This window comes from Haliotis rufescens, unplaced genomic scaffold (assembly GCF_023055435.1).
Source record: "Haliotis rufescens isolate VD_foot unplaced genomic scaffold, xgHalRufe1.0.p SCAF_2, whole genome shotgun sequence".
NCBI classification, from domain to species: Eukaryota; Metazoa; Mollusca; class Gastropoda; order Lepetellida; family Haliotidae; genus Haliotis; species Haliotis rufescens.
The window spans coordinates 77,212,266-77,236,022 of NW_025963890.1; the positions used below are offsets into that span (position 1 = coordinate 77,212,266).

The 23,757-nt window shown below is 38.8% G+C and overlaps 1 protein-coding gene across 1 annotated transcript; it reads left to right on the plus strand.

Moving 5' to 3' along the window:
* Window positions 1-2,311: 2,311 nt before the first annotated feature.
* Window positions 2,312-23,270, plus strand: LOC124124964 (multiple epidermal growth factor-like domains protein 10). The gene is made up of 14 exons (XM_048399430.1): window positions 2,312-2,369; window positions 7,387-7,521; window positions 10,301-10,510; window positions 10,919-11,155; window positions 12,963-13,097; window positions 13,214-13,360; window positions 14,933-15,070; window positions 16,798-16,944; window positions 17,750-17,801; window positions 18,603-18,746; window positions 18,937-19,178; window positions 22,096-22,198; window positions 22,749-22,800; window positions 23,148-23,270. Exons 1-14 carry the CDS (start codon window positions 2,312-2,314, stop codon window positions 23,268-23,270), a joined length of 1,923 nt encoding a protein of 640 aa, XP_048255387.1.
* The last annotated feature ends 487 nt before the right edge of the window (window positions 23,271-23,757 follow it).

Consider the following 23,757-nt stretch of genomic DNA (forward strand, 5'->3'; position numbering starts at 1 on the left):
AAAATAAATACAATGGTTTCGAACCCCAAAACTAACACCCCCAACACCACCGAAACATTGCACTTTAACCATTCTATTCCTCCGTACACGTAGGTAGGGGCCATTCTTGATTTGGACACTTGAAAAGTCGCGGCGCTGAGCCATTAGTATTATTGATGTTCGTTATCCACAGTCAAACATAAACTCTCACAGTAACACTATGCTATTTGTAATCAGATTGGAAATGTGTCGTCTACAAGTCTACGACTTATGACTATTGGCATGCTTCAAGCTGCTAGAACTCAGCGAGAGGTATCCATCCCGCCATTTAAGGATAGTGTGAAATAAATATACCTCTGTATGATACTGTATTGAAATAATAAGGAACAGATGTGTATGACGAAACGTTGCCTGTCCTGAACCAATGATATCAACAAGGCTGGCAGGGCAAACAATCGTGCTTTTGAAAAGGAAGAAATAAAGATATTTATATCACAAGTTGTGTTTTAGCAATGGTATTGATACATACCATAACATCTCTAATCCTTTTCTATAATTGTCTTTGGTGAATCAAATCACATTACTTCGTCTTTTATGTAATCAAAATAATGATGAAAACGGTTGTGCTGAAGATCCTAATATTGTCGTTTAATGTTTTTATGTGCAGGGAACCTTGGAAATCATACAGAATTTGGCCGAAACAACATCCACACCTTCTCCCTATACCGAGAAAAGGCCAACAGGTTGCGAAATGGAGAGTACACCGGAGAGACATGTGCCATAGTTTCGGCCATGGCAACACTCCGATCCCAGAAGTCCACAGTCCACTGATCCAGAAAGGTGTTTCCACTTATACCAAACACTAGGCAGAACATAAAGCTCCCGACCAGCTCCGCAAGAGAAAAAACAAGGATTCGCAACAGACAACAACCTTCGTCATATCTGTAACGCTGTTCTGTCTACTGTATACCATAACCACATTTGTTTCCGCATTGACTTTTGTGTAAGTGAACATTAAATATGTTGTACAATTTATAATGATATTGATTGAGACATAACATTTTATTTGTTTTTTTTTGCTTTTAATTATACTTTACATGCAATTTGAAAAGTTCAAATATATTGAAATAGTCCCCTATTACCGTCGTTCACATAATACGATGTTGACTAGGCACCTTGCTGGGTTTTACCAGGCCAACCTGCATTCTATTGGTTTTGACCCAAGCTGAATTGATCTAGACTACCAGTTCTCTAACTCTGATTAAGTGAGCTTTATATGAATGGATCACTGAAAATCAGTGATTACACCAGGGCTTTGCGAAAGCAATGTCATTGCAGTGGGTAGTGTTAGAGAAGAAAAAAACAGCAACACTTAGACCAAATGGACAAACGATTATCTGCAGCAGTTTATCGGGGCGAGACTTAATACAAACCATCTTCCAGGTCAAGGTTAGACGTAGTTATATTTAGGATGAGTTCGGGCCATTGTGTAAGGGTGGTGAGTAGGGACTGGCGCAGGCAGTCAAATATCGTTGATCGATAAATTGTGTCATGAAGTTTAAAAAAACATGATTATGTGTTAACAAAAACTAAACATAAATAAATAATGACATGATTCTCAGAGAAAAGTTCAAGTGTCTTTTGCTCACGTGAGGATATTATGTTTCTTATCATAATGACAACACGATCACATACAAGAAACTTAAGGGAAATGATCAAAATGATCTGATAGCGAAGGTCCATCGCAAATTCCCTTCCACAAAATTTCGCACATGAACTAGAAGTAATAGAGACCACGAATATCTCATTATGACTTGAAGTACAATGTCATATATTAGAAACACGCAATATGTTGTTCGCCCAAGATTGCGTTGTTCATTTCTTCTATCTAATATATAATATACATTATTTAAATGGAAAACACGCTGCTAAAATCACTTTATATGTTGTCATATGATATGCGAAGGAAGAAAGGCAGGTGATTATATTACTTTATGAGGGATGAGACTTATTACTAGCTCACTGTCAAGTCAACTACCTGTCGTTATATTTATGAGCAGGCTGACAAGTAGGGACTGAAGTGGTTAAACAAAGCATTATCACATCTTCCACATGTACATGACCGAAAACTACATGCCTTGCCTTGTTTAGTTTGTAGAAACGCCCAAATCGATAGTGATCGGAAAGTGTCTTACATATGTGCGGGAAGTAACAGAATGTAAATTGGTAAATTGGAAAGTTAATGTGATGGCTGTTTATTCAACACTCTGTCTTAAGGGTTAGTGGGCATGAGGACACAACAATATACTTCCTGGTTTGTTCACTCGGCAACATGGAGGTCTCCGTGCTCGGGGTGCTGCTCTGTGTCTGCATGCTGGACATTGTGGCAGGTAATGGTATTATCTTGTTAGATGACCATGTTATACATTGATTTTCCTCAGCTCATAGTAATATGTATTTAAAAGGCAATTTAAAAAAAACATATATTTCGGTTTGATCAGGAATCCTGATGGAAATATTTCTTTGTTCGTTGTATAACATAATCATATTAGTTAAAGTATGTTGCTGTTTACATTTAGCTATTTCTGTGTGTCCGTGTGTCCGTATGTGTGCGTGTGCGCGTGTGTGTATGTGTGTGTGAGCGAGTGCGTGTGCGTGTGCGTGTGCGTGTGTGTATTCTGTGCGAGCTTCAGTTGCACATTATACTTATGTTCTGATAAACTGAAGTCAATACATAAGAACATTCAGAGTAAACCAGAAAATGTTAAGACAGTGTGTTGCCACTTCTCTAAAGGAGTACAGGCACTACACTGTCAGAAAATATTTATTTTTTCTGATGAGCTTCTATTGTACAACCTTAATAATATACACATGGACAAGTGTTTCGTAACACCCAAATAATTTACCCCCAATTACATATTGTTCTTGATTGATCAATAATCTCTAATTGAAGGATAAGTGGACCTTTTCTGCACACCGTTGATTATGTTCAGACCTGCACATGCCACGAATATAGGGCAGCAGCTCCTGCAATACTTGCACCACACATGTGGTAAAAATCAAGTTTTAGGGGGTTGGGATAGCTCTTCACACCAACGCCTCGATTACCCACACGTGAAGCCCATTTCTGGTGTCCCCCGCCGTGAAATTGCTGGATTATTGCTGGAAGCGTCGTAAAACCATACTCACTCACTCACGCACACACCCTTCAATAACAATACTGGACTATTGCTGAAAGTGGAGTAAATAAAAGCGACAAAACCCTCTTAACATTCAAAGGAAATATCTGCCATAAAAAGGTCGATTGTGCGATTCCGACATTATCATGAGCATGTATTTATGAATCACTATCAAATAGAGATGACTCGAGCTGTTCGCGAAAAGGTGAGCGCACCATTGTTGTGCTTTGTATTGCCATTCACATAAACGCACATGAGATGTAGTGGGTGGTGACACAGTATGAACAGTATGGGGGAGGTGTATACATTGTTTTACAGACAACTCGGGCATCAGTAGTTGCAATGACTTCCCCAAGGTGCTACCGGTTAAAAGATTCAGTGGCACCAATACAGTGTGAACTGTGTGATATGTTTTCATATTACAGTATACATATTCTTGTGTACACATGTCACCAAGGCAACACTATCGTCACCTGGAGACTGATGAGTTTATTTGTGTGTCCCCCTCCTTCGAGTGCGCTAAAAGGACACATATTGGTTATACGTTTGTGTAAGTGGCTGGTAACGTTATCGAGACATGAGGTAATATTTTCAGTCGTAATAGAGGGCATGTCACAGGGTTGTGATTTACAGCTGAATACATGTGTGACCTGAACCCCTAGCGCTGACATACCTTCAGCCATAGCCCGCGTTCTGGTGGCTCGACATACTCAATAACTACTTTCGTCTTTTCACTACCGATGTGAGTTCACATTCTGTCCAAGTTGGGCATCATACCATGTCACGCTGCCCGAGCTAAGACGACAAATTAATATTATTTATCCTGATATTACCATAATAAAACAATTGAAAAAGTTATATTACTTATAAGAAACATAATAAATATCGATGTGTATTATTATCAACATTTAAAGAGAATACCCTGTCTCGATTATCCGCCGAAACAGGCCCCAGTGGGTATGTCTCGATTATCCGCCGAAACAGGCCCCAGTGGGTATAAAATGCAAAACAATGTTGAACATTGTATTAATGGATCACCGTAAATCGGTGATGTCATGAGGCGCCAGCGAAAGGTGTAAGCATGTCCTGCCCGACCGGTAGTACCCGCCACTCACACAGTTTGTTTCAACAAGGAAGTGTCTGATGCCGCACAAAAGCACTTGCATAAACCAGGCAATCAAATGATCGCTGGACATGGAAATCGAGTGAGAAGATCGTGTGTTTATTGATTTTGAAATCATGTGGTTACTTTCAGTAGGCAGGTATAGAGACAAGTGTGACACATAATGAGTTGTTCAGGTCTCACACCCCACTTCCCTCAAACCCTCATAATATTAAAATCTCTGGTTATAGAGTCCTTACAAAATAAACGGTTATCATTAATAACGAGCCGCTTGTAAAATGGCATTTAACTGAAAACTGCAATACAATTAGTTCCCATTTTGCTGTGAATAATACATTTTACTGTTGATCACTTGTACGCTAAAGGAAAATACTTCTTTTTCGAAATTCCATTCGAAGGAGACGGGAATTCAAATGCAAACTTACAAGCAAATAGTGGAGGATTTCAGAAACATGTCTCCTGAAACATAAGAACAGATAACACATGCAATGTTACGAAATGTTTTCTATATACTCTAATATTGCAAGAACATTCAAACAGTTACCTGTTTTTGCGCAGTTGTATGTCGTGTGTTGTGAGGAGTATGTAGAAGAGTATTGGAAGATGAATACGATTTGCTTGTTTTCACCAAGATGACTTCAGTGACTAGAGGACTAAATAGTAATTAACCTTTCTCTGTAAATAAGTGTTGCTGGCATTGCCTCAATCGAATGTGGCCACTATGTCATGGGGAAATGTGCTTAAGTGTTATCAGTTTCATTTGGCCATCGTGCTCTTTTATCTCTTTGGTTATCCAGTCATATCATAGCTACATTATTACAAGTTTAATCAAATTGAGACCGCCTCCGTGGTCTTGTGGTAGAGAGTCCGCCCGGGGAGCGGAAGGTCCGGGGTTCGATCCCCGCCCGCGTCATACAAAAAGACGTTAAAAGATTGTACTTGGTGTAACCCTGTCTGGCGCTCGGCATTAAGGGGCTAAAACAAGGACTGGTTGGCTCGGAGTCAGTATACTGTGTCTGAGTTGGGTATTCATGTTTAACTGCGGCATGGTATCTCAGTGAGTTAGCACTATAAATCGGCATCAGTCCGGACTAGTACAAGCAGCCACACACATACACATGCATGCACGTCGCTATATCGACGCGACGTTAAACACAATTTCACCTCACCTCACCTTAATCAAATTGTATGTTAGATAGTGATTACGTATCTTGAGTTACTCTCACGTTGATTAAGCGTGTTGATACATACATAAACAAACACAATTGTCTACCTCAATTTTACGTCTGTTACAGGCAGCTGTCCTGATGGTATATACGTCTACCGGTGTCATTGTCTATCTCTGATATAATACTTCTATTACAGGCAGCCGTCTTGATGTCACTGTCTATCACTGATATAATACTTCTGTTACAGGCAGCTGTCCTGATGTCACTGTCTATCACTGATATAATACTTCTGATACAGGCAGCTGTCCTCATGTCACTGTCTATCACTGATATAATACTTCTGTTACAGGCAGCTGTCCTGATGTCACTGTCTATCACTGATGTAATACTTTTGTTACAGGCAGCTGTCCTGATGTTACTGACTATCTCTGATATAATACTTCTTTTACAGGCAGCTGTTCGGATGGTACATACGTGTTCAGTGTTGATCAGCTGTCCTCACTGTACATACAACAACCACAACTGTTGGATATATTTTACACTCATGTACTGAACAACAAAAGTTCCTGTGACATTGAATAAGATTTAATACTAAGTTATGTTTGTTACAGAATCTGAAACAATTTCGGTTTGTATCAGATAAAAGACTCCTGTACGTGTTCAAATGGTTTAATTTGCCATACTGACTAAAGAATATGCGTGATTTCATAACAAAAATGAACATGCCAAAATGTCAGTTTACAAATCAATAGCGTATGTGTCCACCTGTGGTTGTGATGCAAGCAACACATCATCGTTTAATGCAATGGACCAGGTGTCGCACAAAGTCCGGTGGGATATCTGTTCACATCTGCTGGAGCAAATACTGGTCTGTGAAACACATGGTTGACGTCAAAGGCGCCGATCCATCACATCCCACACGAGCTCGATTGGTGAGAGAGCAGGTGAGCGAGCCGGCCAGGGGAAGACATTCACGTTGTTTTGTTGAAGAGAATCCAGAACAAATCGAGCAATATGAGGCCGGGCGTTGTCATGATGAAAGGTAATGCCTGGGCCATGGCGACAAAAAACGGGAGAACAACAGGCCGATGATCTCGTCGCGGTAGCGCTGTCCATTAAGATTCACTCTACCACTATCCAACGGGTCCTCAGTCTTGCTGTGATCCCACCCCATACCATAACGCCGCCGCCCCCGATCCGATCTTCTTCCATGACACAATAATTGACGTAACGTTCACCTCGACGTCGGTACACTCGAATCTGTCCATCACTGTGGCTGATGTGAAAACGAGACTCGTCAGTGAATAGAACCTGTTCCCACTGCATGGCGGTTCAGCTTAGACGTTGTCTGGGCCACTGTAGACGTGCTTTGGTGTCACTGCTGCTGGCTGGAATCGATTTCGTAGTTGTGTTGTTCGAATCCAGTTGTCTCGTCGATTATTGCTTACGCGTGGCCTGCCACTCCGAGGATGAGATCTCTGACTGCATTAGTCTGTTGCCAACGTTGCCATAAACACCAAATGGTGTTTCTGTGGACGTTAGGTTGTCTTGCAACATCACGTTGGTTCGATCCTGCTTCAAGCATACTAATGGCTCGCAAACGCTCATTTTCGGACAGGCGTGGAATTTGGTAATGTCGAATAATTGCGCAATTATGCTGTTTTTCTGAGTGGTTGTTGTCAGCACGATGCTGAACAATGCATAAGGAATCCCGTTAACGCACGTTTTCTTACACATTCTTGGGGAGTGAAATGCATGGAGCTTGCATAAAAGTCAACTTTTGCATGATATGCATGCTTTTCTCTAGCAGTTGCGTTTTTGTGGCTTGATTCCATACATGTACTACAATATTGAAAACCAGACTTTACTTGTTTGAAAAATACGCTAAAATATTGATGTCAAAGGAACTTTTGTTGTTGTGTATATTATGTTGCAGGTGTCTGCCCTGGTGGCACATATGGCTACGACTGTGGTAACCAGTGTCACTGTCCTTTGGACAAATGTGATGCTACCATTGGCTGTAGACCTGAAGATTGTGACCCAGGTTGGTCAGGACTGACATGTCATAAAGGTAACCTTTTTTATTCTTGACAATCATATTATGCAGAAACGAACAGGTATGCCATTTCTTACATCTATACCATTTAAATTTCAAGAACACTTCATAAACACCCTTTGGTTCCTTTGTTTTGTGCACGACAAATTAAATAAATTATGTCACTTTTCAATAATTTCCATAAGACTAAACTCACAGGCATTGAATACTAACTAGATTTATTACCCATACGGTTTCAAATATGAAGTGTAATATCATTTTGATATTTGCAATTTGTGATTCTCAAAGTTGCATTGTCACTGGACGACACATGTTCATTCACAACATTCACATTCATATTCACAAATTCACATGTTTTACGTATCGATATTTTGAAGACAAGAAGGAAACATAGTTTCAAATCAACCACTTGATTTCACATTATAATCAACAAAGTATTCACATGATTTTAGTTTACAATAAATTTAATTACCAAAATCCAAACTACGTCTGCGTTGTTTGCAAACAAACAAGGCTAACCTTTTGACACCCGTCACAGTAAATTACCTCGTTAAAGTGGACGAAGATCTGACAGGAAGAGGTATTCGTATAATTGTACCTCTGAACACTTTTAATGTCTTTGTTGTTGAAACTGCATGTGGCCAGATTGACGTTCCACGATCAGGTTGCGAATGTTGCTTGTATGCCAAGATCAACTCAGTCAAGTCCGGGTTTGACAGCGTCTGTGCTTGAGGACTTTTTGTTTCACGACTTTTTGATATCCCCGAATCCAAGCAGTGGACAGTACAGGCAGATTTGCCTTCGTGAATGATGATATCGATGTTCTCGACTGCCAATGAAAACGATAACTCAATGACAATGACTTAACTTGAAACGAATTTAGTTCACAAGTTTATACATAAAAAACAAAGCAAAATCATTTGGTCCCAGTGAAACAAAACATTATTCTTTAAAAATTGATAATGTTGGCACGGAAATCAGACAGTTCAGATAACGAACCGTCAATTTTGAAGGGGATCATGATCAAGGGTTACATGCAGCGTTACCTTAAGCCACATTATTTCAAACATCTGCTCGAAGAATAGTTGCTAAACTCAGGAAGGTGATGGAATCAAAGAAAAATCATTGAAAAAAACAAGGAAAGGAAGCTTACTCCAGCGAGCTGATACCAGCACCAGATGCAATGTTAAACACATTGCAGTGGAACAATACATTCTACTTTGGACTGATACGCATAATAAGGAATATTTACATCAATTGGAACGCCAGTCAGAAACAAGGCAGGGTGATCAATCCAGTTGTACCGTGGCTGTTAATAAGTTGTATCGGGATGTTCATTCGCAATTGTCTGGTTTGGTGTAAAATGTGGAAATACACTGTATCAACGGCAATCTGTTGGCAGAAACATGAAGACCATGGCTGGACTATTTACATATAAAACGTTTGACAAACAATTGCGCTCGAAACGGAATGATCAAAACTGTATCGGACAATGGTGTCCCAGCGCATAAGATAATGCAAGTTTCTTGTCACAAGAACGTCCTGTCTATGAACAGCTTTTCGACCATGTAGGTGTGAGTGAGTATGGTTTTACACCGCTTTTAGCAATATTCCAACAATATCACGACGGAGGACACAAGAAATGGGCTTCACACACTGACCAATATCGGGAATCAAATCCGGGTCTTCGGCGTGACGAGCGAAACGCTTTAGCCACCAGGCTACCCGACCACCCCTGATGACGAGGGAATTCCAACAGCAAAATATCATCTAAATCCTGTCATCTACTATGTCCAGTCAACGAGCGTGCCTGACAAGTCCTCCAAAGATCCCATACGCACATGTTCTCCATCATTCTGCATAGTGTCATGTTTCCTATCAATTACACTGGTCTCTAATCACATATGATGCCCATTCCCTGGACTCAGTGCACACCCATGGACCAAATGTAGAGGTGTTTTCATTCCACCATTTCTTCTAACAAGTCCAATCAGTCGTCCATTGTCGACAGTTATTTACCGGTCTAAAAGGGTCGAACTCTCATTTATTCTGAACCTGGGTAGCCTATAAAACTTGTCCAGAAAAAATGTTTCGCTTGTTTTGTTGTCATCCCTGGTTTCGTCTGTCCCATATCTGGATCAAGTCCGGTCAATATTCGGACACTGTGACAGCAACGTTGTTTTCAAAGTTTACCTGACCGCCTCACTAGAACGTCCACCCCGAGCACGAAAGGTCCGGGGATCATACCAAACGATACAAGCAGCTGATATGTATCTTTAAAAGAATGATAGGTAATATTCCACTTGAGCTCTGAACTTGAAACATTAATTTCACTCGGTGGTTATTCTAAAAGCAGGGGTTAATTAACAGAAAACATAACAAATAATATTAAGTTTAGGGTTTCAAACAAGGCCACGTTCACTTTTAAATGCAAAAACCTCTATTTTATGTACTTATTGCAAAATTGTATATATTTCTTCAGAATACCTCTTTATTTGTATTACCATGCCTCATATTTTGTTGAATCGACACTTGGAAAAAATATTATATAGAGATTGTTGAGTTAGTTTCCGACTTATATCTTGTCTAATTGATTGTAGATTGCACTGGTTGCTACCAAATAAGATCGACTTAGGTTCAATGCTCTATGATTTCAATTTTCTACATCGAACACAGCAGGTACATGTATCAAACAAGCAAATTTAAATTGGTATTTGTTGGTATACTTCAATTCCTCGCCATCAGACGATTCGGATAAAAAAATTCATGCTTTACCCCATGTATTTTATCACAGGCAATATAGCACTCCACAAACACGCATCAGCCAGCTCAGTCTATGGTAATATGGGGGCAGGCAAAGCTGTTAATGGAGACAACAGTGCAGAGGACTTTCTTAGCTGCTTTCATTCAGACTGGGGCAACTCTATGAAAGCTGCATGGTGGAGGGTCGATCTTGGGGAGGAAATCAGATTTCATCACGTCACAATATACTTCAGAAGAGATTGTGAGTCCAAAGACAAATATGTGGCCACATTTTATCAATGTCCATTTTACGTTGATACATCGCTTGCAATAGTGTCGTGGTCTATGTGGCACATGGCCGTACATATTCTGACCAACTATTAACTATTTCGTACCTTCAAACCACTGTCAGGGTATGGTTATATAGAACTAAGTTTTGTTTATGATTCAGCTTTTGTTGTAAATAGAACATGTTTATATGTGTCAGACACTTATGAAGATTAATAAATTCAGGATGAACTTTCCATTTAACAAACATCTACCAAATCGGCCATGTGCAAGAAATATTATAACAAAACGTTATGTTCTTTTTCAGTTTATCTCAACAGGCTGAGCATTCTGACGCTTCAATGATCTTCTTTGATAATGTTGAACTACTTATGTTAATCAGATTCAGTTCATCGGAATGGTATCCAGATCTACATCGCTGATACTGAAGCCTCCCCAACTGATGGAGTCAACTGCTACAACGTGACAGGGAATGGAGACGGGACAGACATACCTGATGTTTTGACGGCCACATGTTCTGGTGAAGGGCGCTATCTGGTCCTGTACACCATCACTGTCAACAACGATCCAGCACACATAGTTGTGCCTATAATGGATTTTTGTGAAGTGGAGGTTGACGGTAAGAGCAATATGTCTTTTGTTCACTTCTATTATTAATAAACTCTGCATGACTGTGACTGTATGGTGATGAATTATTTCCACGCTAACATCTGTATAACTACCAACGAATTTATATTCTTCCTGCATAAACATAATATTTGTAGTTGAATTGTCGATATTAAAGCATGGTTGGATCTCACATATGAATGGAATGGATACTGTGCTGCTCTATGTGCCGTTGTGAAGTAAAACTGATTTGAAGAAAATATTAACAAACAGTTTATTGAATGGGTTGGGAAGCATGAATATTCAATATGTCAAAAACAAGAACCGAAATTGTTGAATGTTGTATTAAGTGTATAAAGATAGACCATGTGAGTATGTTTATTCCAACTCCTGACTGCATGACGGCGTACACGTGACGGTACATGGTCCTGCGGACAGGTCACTTTAGGAACGTCGGTCGCAGTTACCCCGTTCGGCAGCTAGATTCCTGAGCGTCTCATGCGTTTCGGTCCTGCCCCACACCGCCGCAAATACAGCACATGTGGATTCTCCTTAGGCAATTGAATACGTTCAAATATGCCTCTGTTCACTCAGCAGTAAAATTGGTACCCGGCAAGATGAGGTGGTATTGTGGCTGTTGTGAATGACAATGACCATGTTGAAGAAAAGTGCAGTATATCTACAATTTTGAGTGAAAAGATGTCCATTTTAATCTAAATCTAAATTTGGGTTTGGGTTGAAGCTGCGAGAGAAATTAGATTTCAATATTTCCTTTTTTCATTGTTGGGGATCAATTAACCACAGGAGTCAGTGAATTATGTACATCATTGAAAAGACAATGTAATAAGCTTTCATATGATATATTACATGACCATGTTGAAGAACTATATAAGATCTTGATTTTGAAAACAGGTCAAAATGGCGGCCATCTTGAAATTCACAGAAAAACTTGAAACATTATTTTTCTTTATGAGTTTACTATTTCGTTTTTTTTAAGCATTGTTGCAATTATCCTAATCATCCACTACAGCAACATCATTTACCACCATTTCTCAATAAGCAATTTTCGTCAAAATTGGATTTTGGGGGGTGGGGTAACACTGTATACAATATCTCAACCCCTATGTAATATACTTTCATTTTGTTTTTTGTATAGGACAGTACAATGGTTAAGGCAGATTTTAATACCCAGTTATAGTGGTTTTATTGTCACAATTCAATGGAATTAGTGTTTTACCTACTCACAAGATTTGAAAATGAAGTAAAAAACCTGAATTTTACCAATGTTTCCAATGAGAATTAAAATAACAATTAAATGAAACAAATCGTTTGCCAAATTCAGATAACCGAACATAGTACCTGTAATCAAAGACATAATTGGGATAGTTTAATGACTTAATAAAAATGTTACAGCCAATTTTGTCAAATTATGCATTTTCCCTTCAATTTATGCAATTTTGACCCCCTGAATATTCCTGCACACACTTGCGAGCTTACTAGCCAATGAACATTGTGTACAGATACCTCCTTCATGCAATAGAAAAGGTTTAAGGTATACAGGAAAATGTGGGAACGAAAATCTTGTTTTTCACCCCTGGCCAACTGACTAATAATATATCCAGTCTCCAAACAAAATCACATACCCCTAAACGTACAAGCCAGAATGTTATATTCGTTTTCCGTCAGCCATGTCTATAACAATTCAGTATGTCTGATATTGATTCGAAATAGCATATTCGTATTAACGAGACATTAAAGTGTGTTGAGCATATTACTTTGTTCGTCTGTTTTGTACTTGAAATAACTTCATTTATTAACAGTATGTAGCAATGGTACTTTCGGTGCTGACTGTGACAACTACTGCCACTGTGACAGCGAGGTGTGCGACTACGTGAGCGGTGTTTGTCCTGGTGGAGTCTGTCTACCTGGTTGGGCAACAGAAACGTGTGATACGGGTCCGTGCAGGTTGGCTGTTTCAAAATAAAGTATGATCTCTCAGTCCATACAAGTTTCATAATGGCTTTTTCATTCAAGCTAGGATCGAGTTACATGTCGTTGTTTTATCTTTCAGTATGTGAATTTGGCCGCTATGGAGCAAACTGTAGAAACATTTGTCCAAATAGAAACTGCAAGGGAGACAACTCAAGCTGTGACCACGTGACAGGGGAGTGTTTTTGCGGCTGTAAGGCAGGATGGATTGGAACAGATTGTACCGAGAGTAAGATACATGTTTATTACCCACGTGGTGAAGATACAAGTGGTAAGATACTGAATCCGTACGTCACACGTGTGTCGTACAACTAGGTTGACCTCGTTTTGTTTCTTTTTGATTGGATAACCGTGACCTCTGTCACAAAGAGACATCATTCATTTTTTAACTAGAAAGCAACACTGAAGCAATCTCATGAGAGCGAGAGATATTTACAAACACCTTATTAAACAAAAGAAGGTTGTCACACGCGTCATATTCGGTTTGCATTCCGATTATATTATGCAAAGAGATTCTACAGACATTATTTAATCGAGCTATATCCGTTTACAATGTACGACTAGCGATCAATAGATAGAGGGTCCCCATGAGCGTGACGCACCCGACCATTTTAGCAACTTTCAATCTGATTTAACGTAAAAGCAGAAGCGTGATGAAATGAAGCCGTTTTATACTATCTGGACAGATATCTAGACTTACTTGGGATGATCCGGTTGTGCCATCAGGGTCCCCTTAGAAGCGTATTTTATGGCACTGTTTCGGGAGTTGTTTGTTTACGACTGCAAGACCAGATCACTCAAAGCGAACATTTCCGATTCGAAAACTCCTTAGAAGTGTGCCTCGCTTCTGCTTAAGTGGCAATTGATATGTCAAATGTGAGCATTCCCTATCTCCAGCGTAAAACCTATTCCGGTGGTGACCTTGCCCTTCGATCGTTCTAAGCTGTCACTGACATGCAAGCCGACTTGACTTTGTTGATTTTCACATCTTCAGTGAAGAGTGGTACAGAAACACTCTGATTTCCCTCTTCCAAAATGGTACGTACATGTTATAAAATTTAGCTGAGAGATCAAGGAAACCGAACCATTGTGATTGCACAGACGGGACCCCGACAGTGCGCGCGGGCCTAATGCGACTTTTCAAATTTTCTTATAGGTGTCCTGCGTACAAGTGACATGGCGCTTGAATTACCATAAGTTGAAGAAATTCTTTCAAAAGGATCTTGGGCGTCGGTGCTGTTTTGTTTGCAAACACAACTGCAGGCGCATGTTGTTATGCGTATGCATAGAAATGTCAACAATGCCCATATTTGGGCATATATCAATAGTCATGCACAACCAGATTTTGCAAACGGTTTCAGTTTGGTCTGTCAACGAACGAAAGTTGTTTTGTATTTGCACCTTAACGAGGGTAATAAATAAAATACCAGACTCATTCTCGTTAGATACCATTTTTTACGAACCTGAGTGTAATGAGAATGAGTGTAGTATTCTCTATATACCTATTAACTGCACATACATATTTATTTATGCATTGATTAATACAATATAAGGGCTGTCGGGTAGCCTATAGGTTAAAGCGTTCACTAGTCACGCCGAAGACCCAGGTTCGATTCCAGACATGGGTACAATGTGTGAAGCCCATTTCTGGTGTCCCCCGCCGTGATATTGCTGGAATATTGCTAAAGGCGGCGTCAAACCAAACTCACTCATTCACTCACTCCCTTAATACAATATTAAAAGGAAACTTAAGACATGCTTAAGGGAGTAATTATGTGCACGAGATGTGGGTATGTTTCAGTTTGCAGTTTTGGTACATTTGGTGTCAACTGTACTGGAGTTTGTGGTCAGTGTATTGACCTCAGCGCCTGTCACCATGACAACGGTACCTGTCTGACTGGATGCAGTGACGGATGGACTAACCATGCCTGTACAGAGAGTAAGAGATGAATCAGGTTTCCAATCATATCAATACACGTTTATAATATCACTTTATGTGGTTTCAATGTCTGTACTGATTACCTGATGTCAGACGAAGAGACATATGTCGTTGAAAGCATAAGACATTTCAAATGGCATGCCAAATATAAGCATATATGTATCCGTATATACTGAAATATATTTTCGAAATTGTAACAATTTCAAATGCGTTTCTCTTTCATGTGGACTTACATTTTAATAGAAGTGTCCGCATCTATAACACAAATACTAGCACCAATATGTGTTGCTGTTTAATATTCAATCTAAACAATGGTGCAATACTATTAGTTTTGGTGTCTTTAGTTGCCTTATATACGGTGTCATATTAGGCTCGGAGAAAATTATAATAATCTCACTTTGAGGCATAACAAACATGTTTATTACCCATAGGGTTAGATATAACAGTGTTATTAAAAAACGGATATGCTCCCTTCACGCGCTCAAATACATTGCGTACGTCATGTTGACGTTATTGTTTACGTCATTCCAATGTTTTTGTGATGTAAAGTCGAAATGACATCACACTAGAAAGGACGTCATAGTTTAAGACAATTGTGGTTTTCTAATACAGTCCTCGTGATCAGTACATTTTTTCTTAAGAGGAGCTAAAAGGGACTGAGAAACAATTGGTAATACAGAAAGTATTACACTCGCGTGTGTACCTTTTAGCTCTCCCTCAGGAAATACAATTATATTGACACACGTTTCGTAAAACGAGCGCGACACACATTTCTTTATTTCCGTACTGAGGAGGCCAGAGGCCTATAAGCACATTTATAAATTGTACATTCAGAGGAGTAGAGTCAATGACATAATACGTGTCCGGTGTCTCATTGCATTGAAAAACGTCGATATTTTTTTATTATAGTAAGCAAAGTAAGCAATTCGAGCTGTTTAGCAGAGATGTGAATTTAAAGAAATTGGGATTGACAGAGTAATATTCAAATATATATTACTATGCCTTAATATTACATAAAATGGACATATAAAAGTAATATTCATCTCATTGTTGTTGAGGGTGCATAATTTACAAATACGTTTTTCTCTTTTAAAAAGAGAGGGTAGGTCATGCGAACAACATCGAAATCTTGTCGAGAAATTCCGGAATAGTTTAACATGGAAACAAGAGAAATACTGTTTTGGATATAGTTTTCCATTTCGTAATAAATGCATTTGTTTGATTCCAATACAGATTCAGAGACCAATATTGTAAATATATATATGTTAGTCTTTGTGGCATTGGTCTCATGATATGGACAGACATCGTATATTTTGTTCACACCATTTGTAGTCACAACCAACGGAAAATACATGCTCGTATAGTTTTCTCTCAATATAAATATTTCCTTAAAAATACGAGATGTCTACTGAACGGTTAGTCTATCCTTCAATTCTGTCGATATCGTAATTGTAAACATGTACCAATTAGTGATGATACCATGATGTGCGCGCAAGGGTGAGCTCACCCATCACACATACATGTATGTGCAAATGCAAGGCACTTGTTGACCTGGAGGAAATGCACGGGCAACAGAAACGTGTGATACAGGTCAGTCACAAACGTACATGCTGACTGACTGTTTTAAAATAAAGTATGATCTCTCAGTCCATTCTACGTTATAACTTTCATAATTCAGCCGCTATACGACTTACTACAGTATTATATTTCATTGTTTTATCTTTCAGTATGTGAATTTGACCGCTATGGAGCAAACTGTAGTCAAATATGCCCAAATAGAAACTGCAAGGGAGACAACTCCAGCTGTGACCACGTTACAGGAAAGTGTGTTGGGGGCTGTACGGCTGGATGGGACGGAACAGACTGTACACATGGTAAGAGAAAACATGTACACATGGTACTCAAGTTTGACCAACCACAAACCTTGTAGCAGACTTCGGCAAGAAAGCGTCATAAGGAACCATTACTTTATCCAATGAAATCGTATGTTATAGCTACGAAACGATCTCAGTTGATGTTACGAGCGTGTAGATGAAGAAACAAGCTGTCCATCTATGTGTCATATGTCAGTCTTCAACGAACGTGTTATACATACGAAGCTTCGAAAACGGAGGTATTTCTTCATGTCACTGAGCGGACAGCCACTGTTATTGGGAAATGGGTGAAAATAGATAATGTTTGTAATACTTTTTAAACTAATTTTCCAATTACGTAAACAATGAAAATAAAGAAGAAATAGTAGAGTGGATTTTATGAACTATTATATTTGCCAAAAACCGTAAAATCTTCGCTTCCTTGGTCCTTTAATCTGAAAGTTATGAATGTGTTAGCTTACATTTTTTTATATTTACAACGAACTTAATTAAGTTGTAAATGCATTATTGAAATAACGTCTTAAACATAACTATCATATTTATAAACAATAGGATTAGATCTTTCAAATAGCAAATATGTTTTACAAGCAGATATTTTCTTTGATAAATGTTGGCTTCATCTATCACACAAGAATCTCTGGTTAAAACAATCAAGGTTAAAACAGTCGAGGCTTCTGTAGAGCGTTCAAAACGTTTACAGGTAGTCATGTTGAGGACATTTCCAAACTGAATGTATCAATGTCCAAATGACGTCCGATGCAATTCCTTATTTTGACTTGTACCATATGTGCCCTTGTTTGTCTAGGTGTACGATTGCCCTTCCCTTTATTTGCAAGGGGTGCAACTGATGGGGCAGGGTAAGCTAAAACCTTCACGAGCTCCTGGTATCACACCATCTGACAGTGATTCATGAACACATGCTCATGGTATAGCCAGGATCATACTTTGTCAGTTTTCCCACTCATGAAAAATGAATGCATGTTTAACTTCATAATTTAGAATGACACTACACAGGCGGAAAAGGAAGCGAATTTAGTATACATAATTGTTTTTGAGCAATGACGTTTAGGGACACGAAGATGAACAACACACATATTATGTTGTCAAAAATACACATATAAGTCTTGAATCCAAATAATGTTTAGAAGTCATCTTCGGGTTTCAAGGGCACCAATGATTAACTACAATAATTCTAATAATAATCTAATAATACGTGTATAGAATACAGTTTTGACAATATTCGAATCGACTTGAAAAGAACTAGGGACATATCAGTGAGTTAATTGTATTGCATCAAAACAAAATAGCAGCGTTAGAAGAATGTCCAACGTTGCCTTCATTTGAGAATTGTTGACAATGTAGCAGCACGTATGACTCAGGACAAGGTCATCTGTAAACATTTAATCTTTGTGAAAATTGTATTGTCTTTTGTATTGTATATTTCCGTTGACCTGTGTCGTGCTGGATTTTGTGCAGCCTTCATTTAACCTGACACAACAAGAATCGGTCGGAACACCACAGCATGTGTGAAAATGGAGACTGGTTATTCTCTGGCGAATGGCACTTGTGTTCTTGGTCAAGGCATAAATAGAGGGAGTCAATAAAAAGATGGTGTGGTAATAAATTCTTATATATGCCATTTGCAATATTTGCAATAGCCTGTACGTTTTAGTTACAGAAACAAAGAACAATAATACACCCCTCATACACAGCATTAGTCTTGTCATTGGCTTGGTTGTGGGTGTCGTCCTAACACTGTTGCTGGGAGGTGCTGTACATCTATACCTGCTCAGGAAAGGAAGGTAAGTGTTAAATAAATAAACTTAAAGTGGCTAAGTAACTTGTGTTGCTTGAAACCGTGTGCACACATTCTATACATTAGCCACGCGTATTTTACTTTTATTCCCGTCTGACTAATATTGAAGTTAGTTCTTAAATAACTCTTGACTTACAAAATATCATAGAAGACCACAGCAAGATATGTTGTTGCAGTTTGGCATGGACACGTGGCAATGTGAAGGATGGCGACAGAAGGGATACAGTTGACCCCAACATGGCACTAGGAGACAACTACACATCTATATCAGAACTGCCACGCACTGATGGGCGCAACACTCAGGACAATGACTATGCTGGACTGGACACAGACACAAGAACTGACGACAAACACTATGACTTCATCCAGAATAAAGTATATGTAAACACATACAACAAGCAGCCTCAAAACGTGCCGAGTAGAGTTGGATAAAAATAAAACGTCAACTCCAGGGAATAACCCGTCTTGATTATCCGCCTAAAGAGTTTCGATTGGGCGCAAAGGGAAGAACAAGCGGCGATCTTATACATGAAAGAATTACTGGAAATCATTGATTACACCAAGTAATGCATAAATCAAACAGTGATTGGCAATATGCATTCAACCAGGGATCTTAACATACAACTTTGTTAGTCAGAAATGAGAAACGGGCATTGTTATACATGCAAAGGTTTGAACTAAAGCTGCTCAGTACTACAGAAACATACATGCACATTTATAATTTATTTATTCGAATAAATATAAGAGTGATGCGAAGATATATGTATTCACCTACTATGCTCTCCAGAAACATCTAGACAGAAACATAATCAAATAGTTAAGCCGCTTACATGTAGTCACGAAAGACAATCATGCACTCAACCTCATGTGAAAGAGAGAATACAGGAGTAATTAGAAGACTAACATAAGAGCACTAATACTATATCACAAATTACTTTGGATCCACGTTATGATTTTTTAGGCGGAAGGTGATCTGACACTGGGATTGAAAATATTCTCTGGCAACACATATTGTACACGTGAGATGCATGGACTTATGGTGCACTTGTTCATATAACGCAGGTTTCCTAAAACAATAGTATTGCCAAGTTCAACTTAAAGTCTCAGCTAAGTTGGTTATTTTAGGTAATATATCATTTTACATGTTTACATGTAATACTTAATATTTTACATACGGAGCACTGTTTTGTTTGTTTGTTTGTTGTTCACCGCTGCATAGAGGTCTGTAAATAATAAAATCTGGATCTGACAATCAAGGGATTGACATCACGTGCATCGATCTACAAAACGCGGATACGATGGCATGCATTAACCAAGTCAGTGAACCAGACCACTCGATCTCGTTGGAGTGTTTGTAATTATCTTTATCTGTCAAAGGAGATAGTTCAGATGAATTTAAACAGATTAAAAGATACATGTAATCAACAACTTTTGAAAATATGTACTTTTTAATAGTCCTATGCAAAGAAATCAGTTCTTATTTCATTTCTCTTACTGCACAATAAATGTGATGTTGCCTACATTTGTCACGCCTTTTCCTTTGCGCCAGGGATCCTCTGCACCTGACATAAAAGGGACAAAGCATACAGAAACTCTCTGTCCGATGACCTACAGGTTTAACATTGTTGCTAAACATTCATTGGCTAGGGTTCCGTCTTCAATTTACAGTTTTGGCTAAACACATAGCGATTGAAGAAAGATCATTTTCACATTTAAATTATAAAGAAACAAACTCTTGATCATGACATCATTAATGTGTGGAATGGGCGGCGAAACTCTTACGACTGTGACAAGACGTTTCAAATTGTATTATTCCATAGTTGTACCGTGACCGATATCACTCAGTAACTATCAGTCACTGTATGTTTAGCGTTCCTTCTGTATACCATGGCTTTCCCTCGCTATATTATCATTCCCTCACACTATCATCACATTCCCTAGAATTATCGAGATCTGCATCGAACACAACAGTGTTATCTATGTCTGCATAAAACGGACAGTAAGTGTTATGTTGGGATAACATATTGAGGAAAACATGAATTAAAGTCAATAGAAGTTTATTATACAAACGCCCCTTAAACCAATATACATATGCGTACATATAAAAATCACGATATTTTTACTCAAGCGCAAACGAAACGCATGTGGTTTTAAGCAAATAGGTAACAAAAACGGAACCATAAATTGATACGAGTTTTAGTATGTAGTGAAGCCTGATGGTGTTATCAATATATTTGGTTGCATTTTGGAAGCCCCGAGTACAAACGCAGCATAAAAACGAATCGCCAAAACGCACCATTTCAATGAATATGTGGGTATCATGCACCCATTTCTCGCGAAATCGAAAATGCACGAACTGTAGTGGGTATAAAATTGTGGCCGATTCTTGGACCTACCACTCCTTGGTCAACAATGCCACGTCTAACTCAAATTCGGAGAAACCAGGCTATCGGACGTTTGGAAGCTGGTGAGTCTGTCCAAGATTTTGCCCGTCATTTCAATGTTAACATGTCCACAATTTACCGTCTCCTGCATCGATACAATGCTACACAGACCACAGATGACCTTCCTCGGAGCGGTCGTCCTAGGGTCACCACACCTCGACAAGATCGGCAGATTACCCGTCAACACCAGCGACTTCCTAATGGTGATCACACCAGGTATTGACTGATATTTTGGGTATTGACCCGAAACTGAGTAACATTTGAAAACAACAATTATGTCATCTGTCATATATGTATATATATATATATTATATAATGTGATTTATAGCTGCTGTATAAATGATGCGTATAATAACATCAGGATACATACCTATATAATCAGACAAATGATAATTTACTATGATAATACAGTACTTGGTTATGTTGATGTAAATTACGGAGTGATTTTGGCTGTTTGCATGGGGCATGTGATTTATTTCTAACAGGAAGTATCTATAGTTCAAAAACGCATCTTATACACGTATCTGTGAGCTTGCTCATATAAATCAGTCTTAAAAAGTCAGAGAGATGTGCAATTGAAAATATATTAAAGATGGAAAGAGGGTTAATTATTGTTCATGATGAATCCTAAAGTCCGGTGCAATGTGTGTAGTTTTTTGTAGTGATATTGTATTCCGAGTGTTTCAACTACGACTGATAGTCCATATGCGAGATTTTGAAAATATTATGCTGCTCCTGGGCTCAGCTCTAGTCCATCGTCTCTGTGTAAAGACGTGTTAAACACAAGGTAGTAATGCTAGTTCTCTGTGTGATTACCTTTCCTTTTCTTTGGTTCCAATGGCCTTTCGTTCCCTAATGCATAATCATCAAACAAGACACTCTTTTCACCAGGAGGTAAGAAGGTCCCTGACAGCTGTTGCATCCCTGACGGAGACATTGCAGTCTGTACCGGACAAACCTACTTCGCAGGACGCCCCAACTATCGCAATCAACGGTACAGGAATATGACAAAACCTCACTTGTACACCAATGTGAGTACTGGTTGATATAACATTAGGGTCGACTCTTTGTTTGTTGTCCATGTAAATCCTACTGTAGGGATTCCTTGCAGGAATACGTCCTCCAGTCAGCCATTATTCTGAATTATAATTTGGTATGTGTGCAGTAATAGCAGGACAAAACACAGGCACTAGACGACATTTGAAACTTTTGCCTTTATTTGATCCATGCTTTTTGGACAATGCTCTTATATTCAAAAGGCATACTTGGTTGTGTTAACGTCTTTGATATAATTCGGACAACAATTCCTGGAACTGTAAGACGCTCAGAGTTGGAACTTGTGTTTTGTGAAGTAAATGTAACTGTTGTGTACTGTAACACTGCAATAGTACGTGCATTATTGCCGACCTAGATATGTGGATAATTAGTTACTTGTTTTATATTTGTTGACACTTTTGTCCTCAATAGTTATGCAGAAAATACACTTAAGTACTTTCTATGTATTTTTAAGATTGTTATGAACTGTTGCTGACGTTGTTGTTCAGGTCGTTTAACATCGTAAATGGCGCTGGGTCTGCAATCGTTCTGCTCATTTTGGTGAGTGAACTTACGCATTATTTTTTCCAAGTTTTTTTTATAACATTATTGCATGCAAACTTTTTAGACGCCAATGGAAATTACTCGTTTTGTTCATGCCTTACTTAAACAAAGCAGTTGTAGCAATACGAAGTTTTTAATTCTGTTAAACAATTGAAGTTGTTTTGGCCATCGAGCTAAGATCGTTTTGTGCCAGCGGACCATGTAGTTTGTCTTCTTTCTTGTAATCTTTCAGCGACAGACCAATATATTGTATGTTTATGTTTGTTTGTCCAAAAAACGACCTAAGACCTTTGAATGTAACCAAATGATACTGTTTCGATTGATATTGTTTTCTTATTCTTTAGGTAATTGGCGTCATAATATCCCGTTTGGACGCTAGAGTTGGTGGTGCGTCACCGGACCAAAGTGAAGAACAGTTTGAACTTGCTGGAAGCAGCCAGACACAAAGCATGGAAGCAGACATTTAGCAGACATCATTTAAACATTAAAGTGCCCCATTGTTACCATTTGAGTGTTCATATTCCTAAAATTATATGTATTCATTTCAATTACTCCCAATTCAATCGAGGATTAGACGTGATGGGAGCAAGGCTTTGTCTTTCTGGTTTTTTTCAGTTCGCTCTGGAACAAAGATTTTTCATGAAATAATGTATACAGTTCAGGAATGTGCTGAACTGGTGCCGTTTGTTACTCCGGAATATTGTATTGATTTTGTTTGAGTGATGTTAAGTCAGAAAGCTGGAACTTGAGTTAAAATAGGGGTAGGATTCGTTTACAGCCCATCCTTAAACTGTTCAATATATATTCGTGAAACTTTGCGTTCACGTCATTGTTGCGGTGAGCTGGTGGCTTTTACTAGTGGCTGGTAGACATGTGGAGACCCGTCACAAATTTGATGTCCGATGCAATTCCCTATTTTGACCTGTACCAAATGTTCCCGTGTTTTTAGGTGAA

Coding starts and splice junctions, on each gene's coding strand:
- LOC124124964 (XM_048399430.1), top strand. CDS start 2,312: ATGGAGGTCTCCGTGCTCGGGGTGCTGCTCTGTGTCTGCATGCTGGAC. Junction 13,361..14,932: donor TGGAACAGATTGTACCGAGA/GTAAGATACATG, acceptor GGTATGTTTCAG/TTTGCAGTTTTGGTACATTT. Junction 15,071..16,797: donor TAACCATGCCTGTACAGAGA/GTAAGAGATGAA, acceptor TTTATCTTTCAG/TATGTGAATTTGACCGCTAT.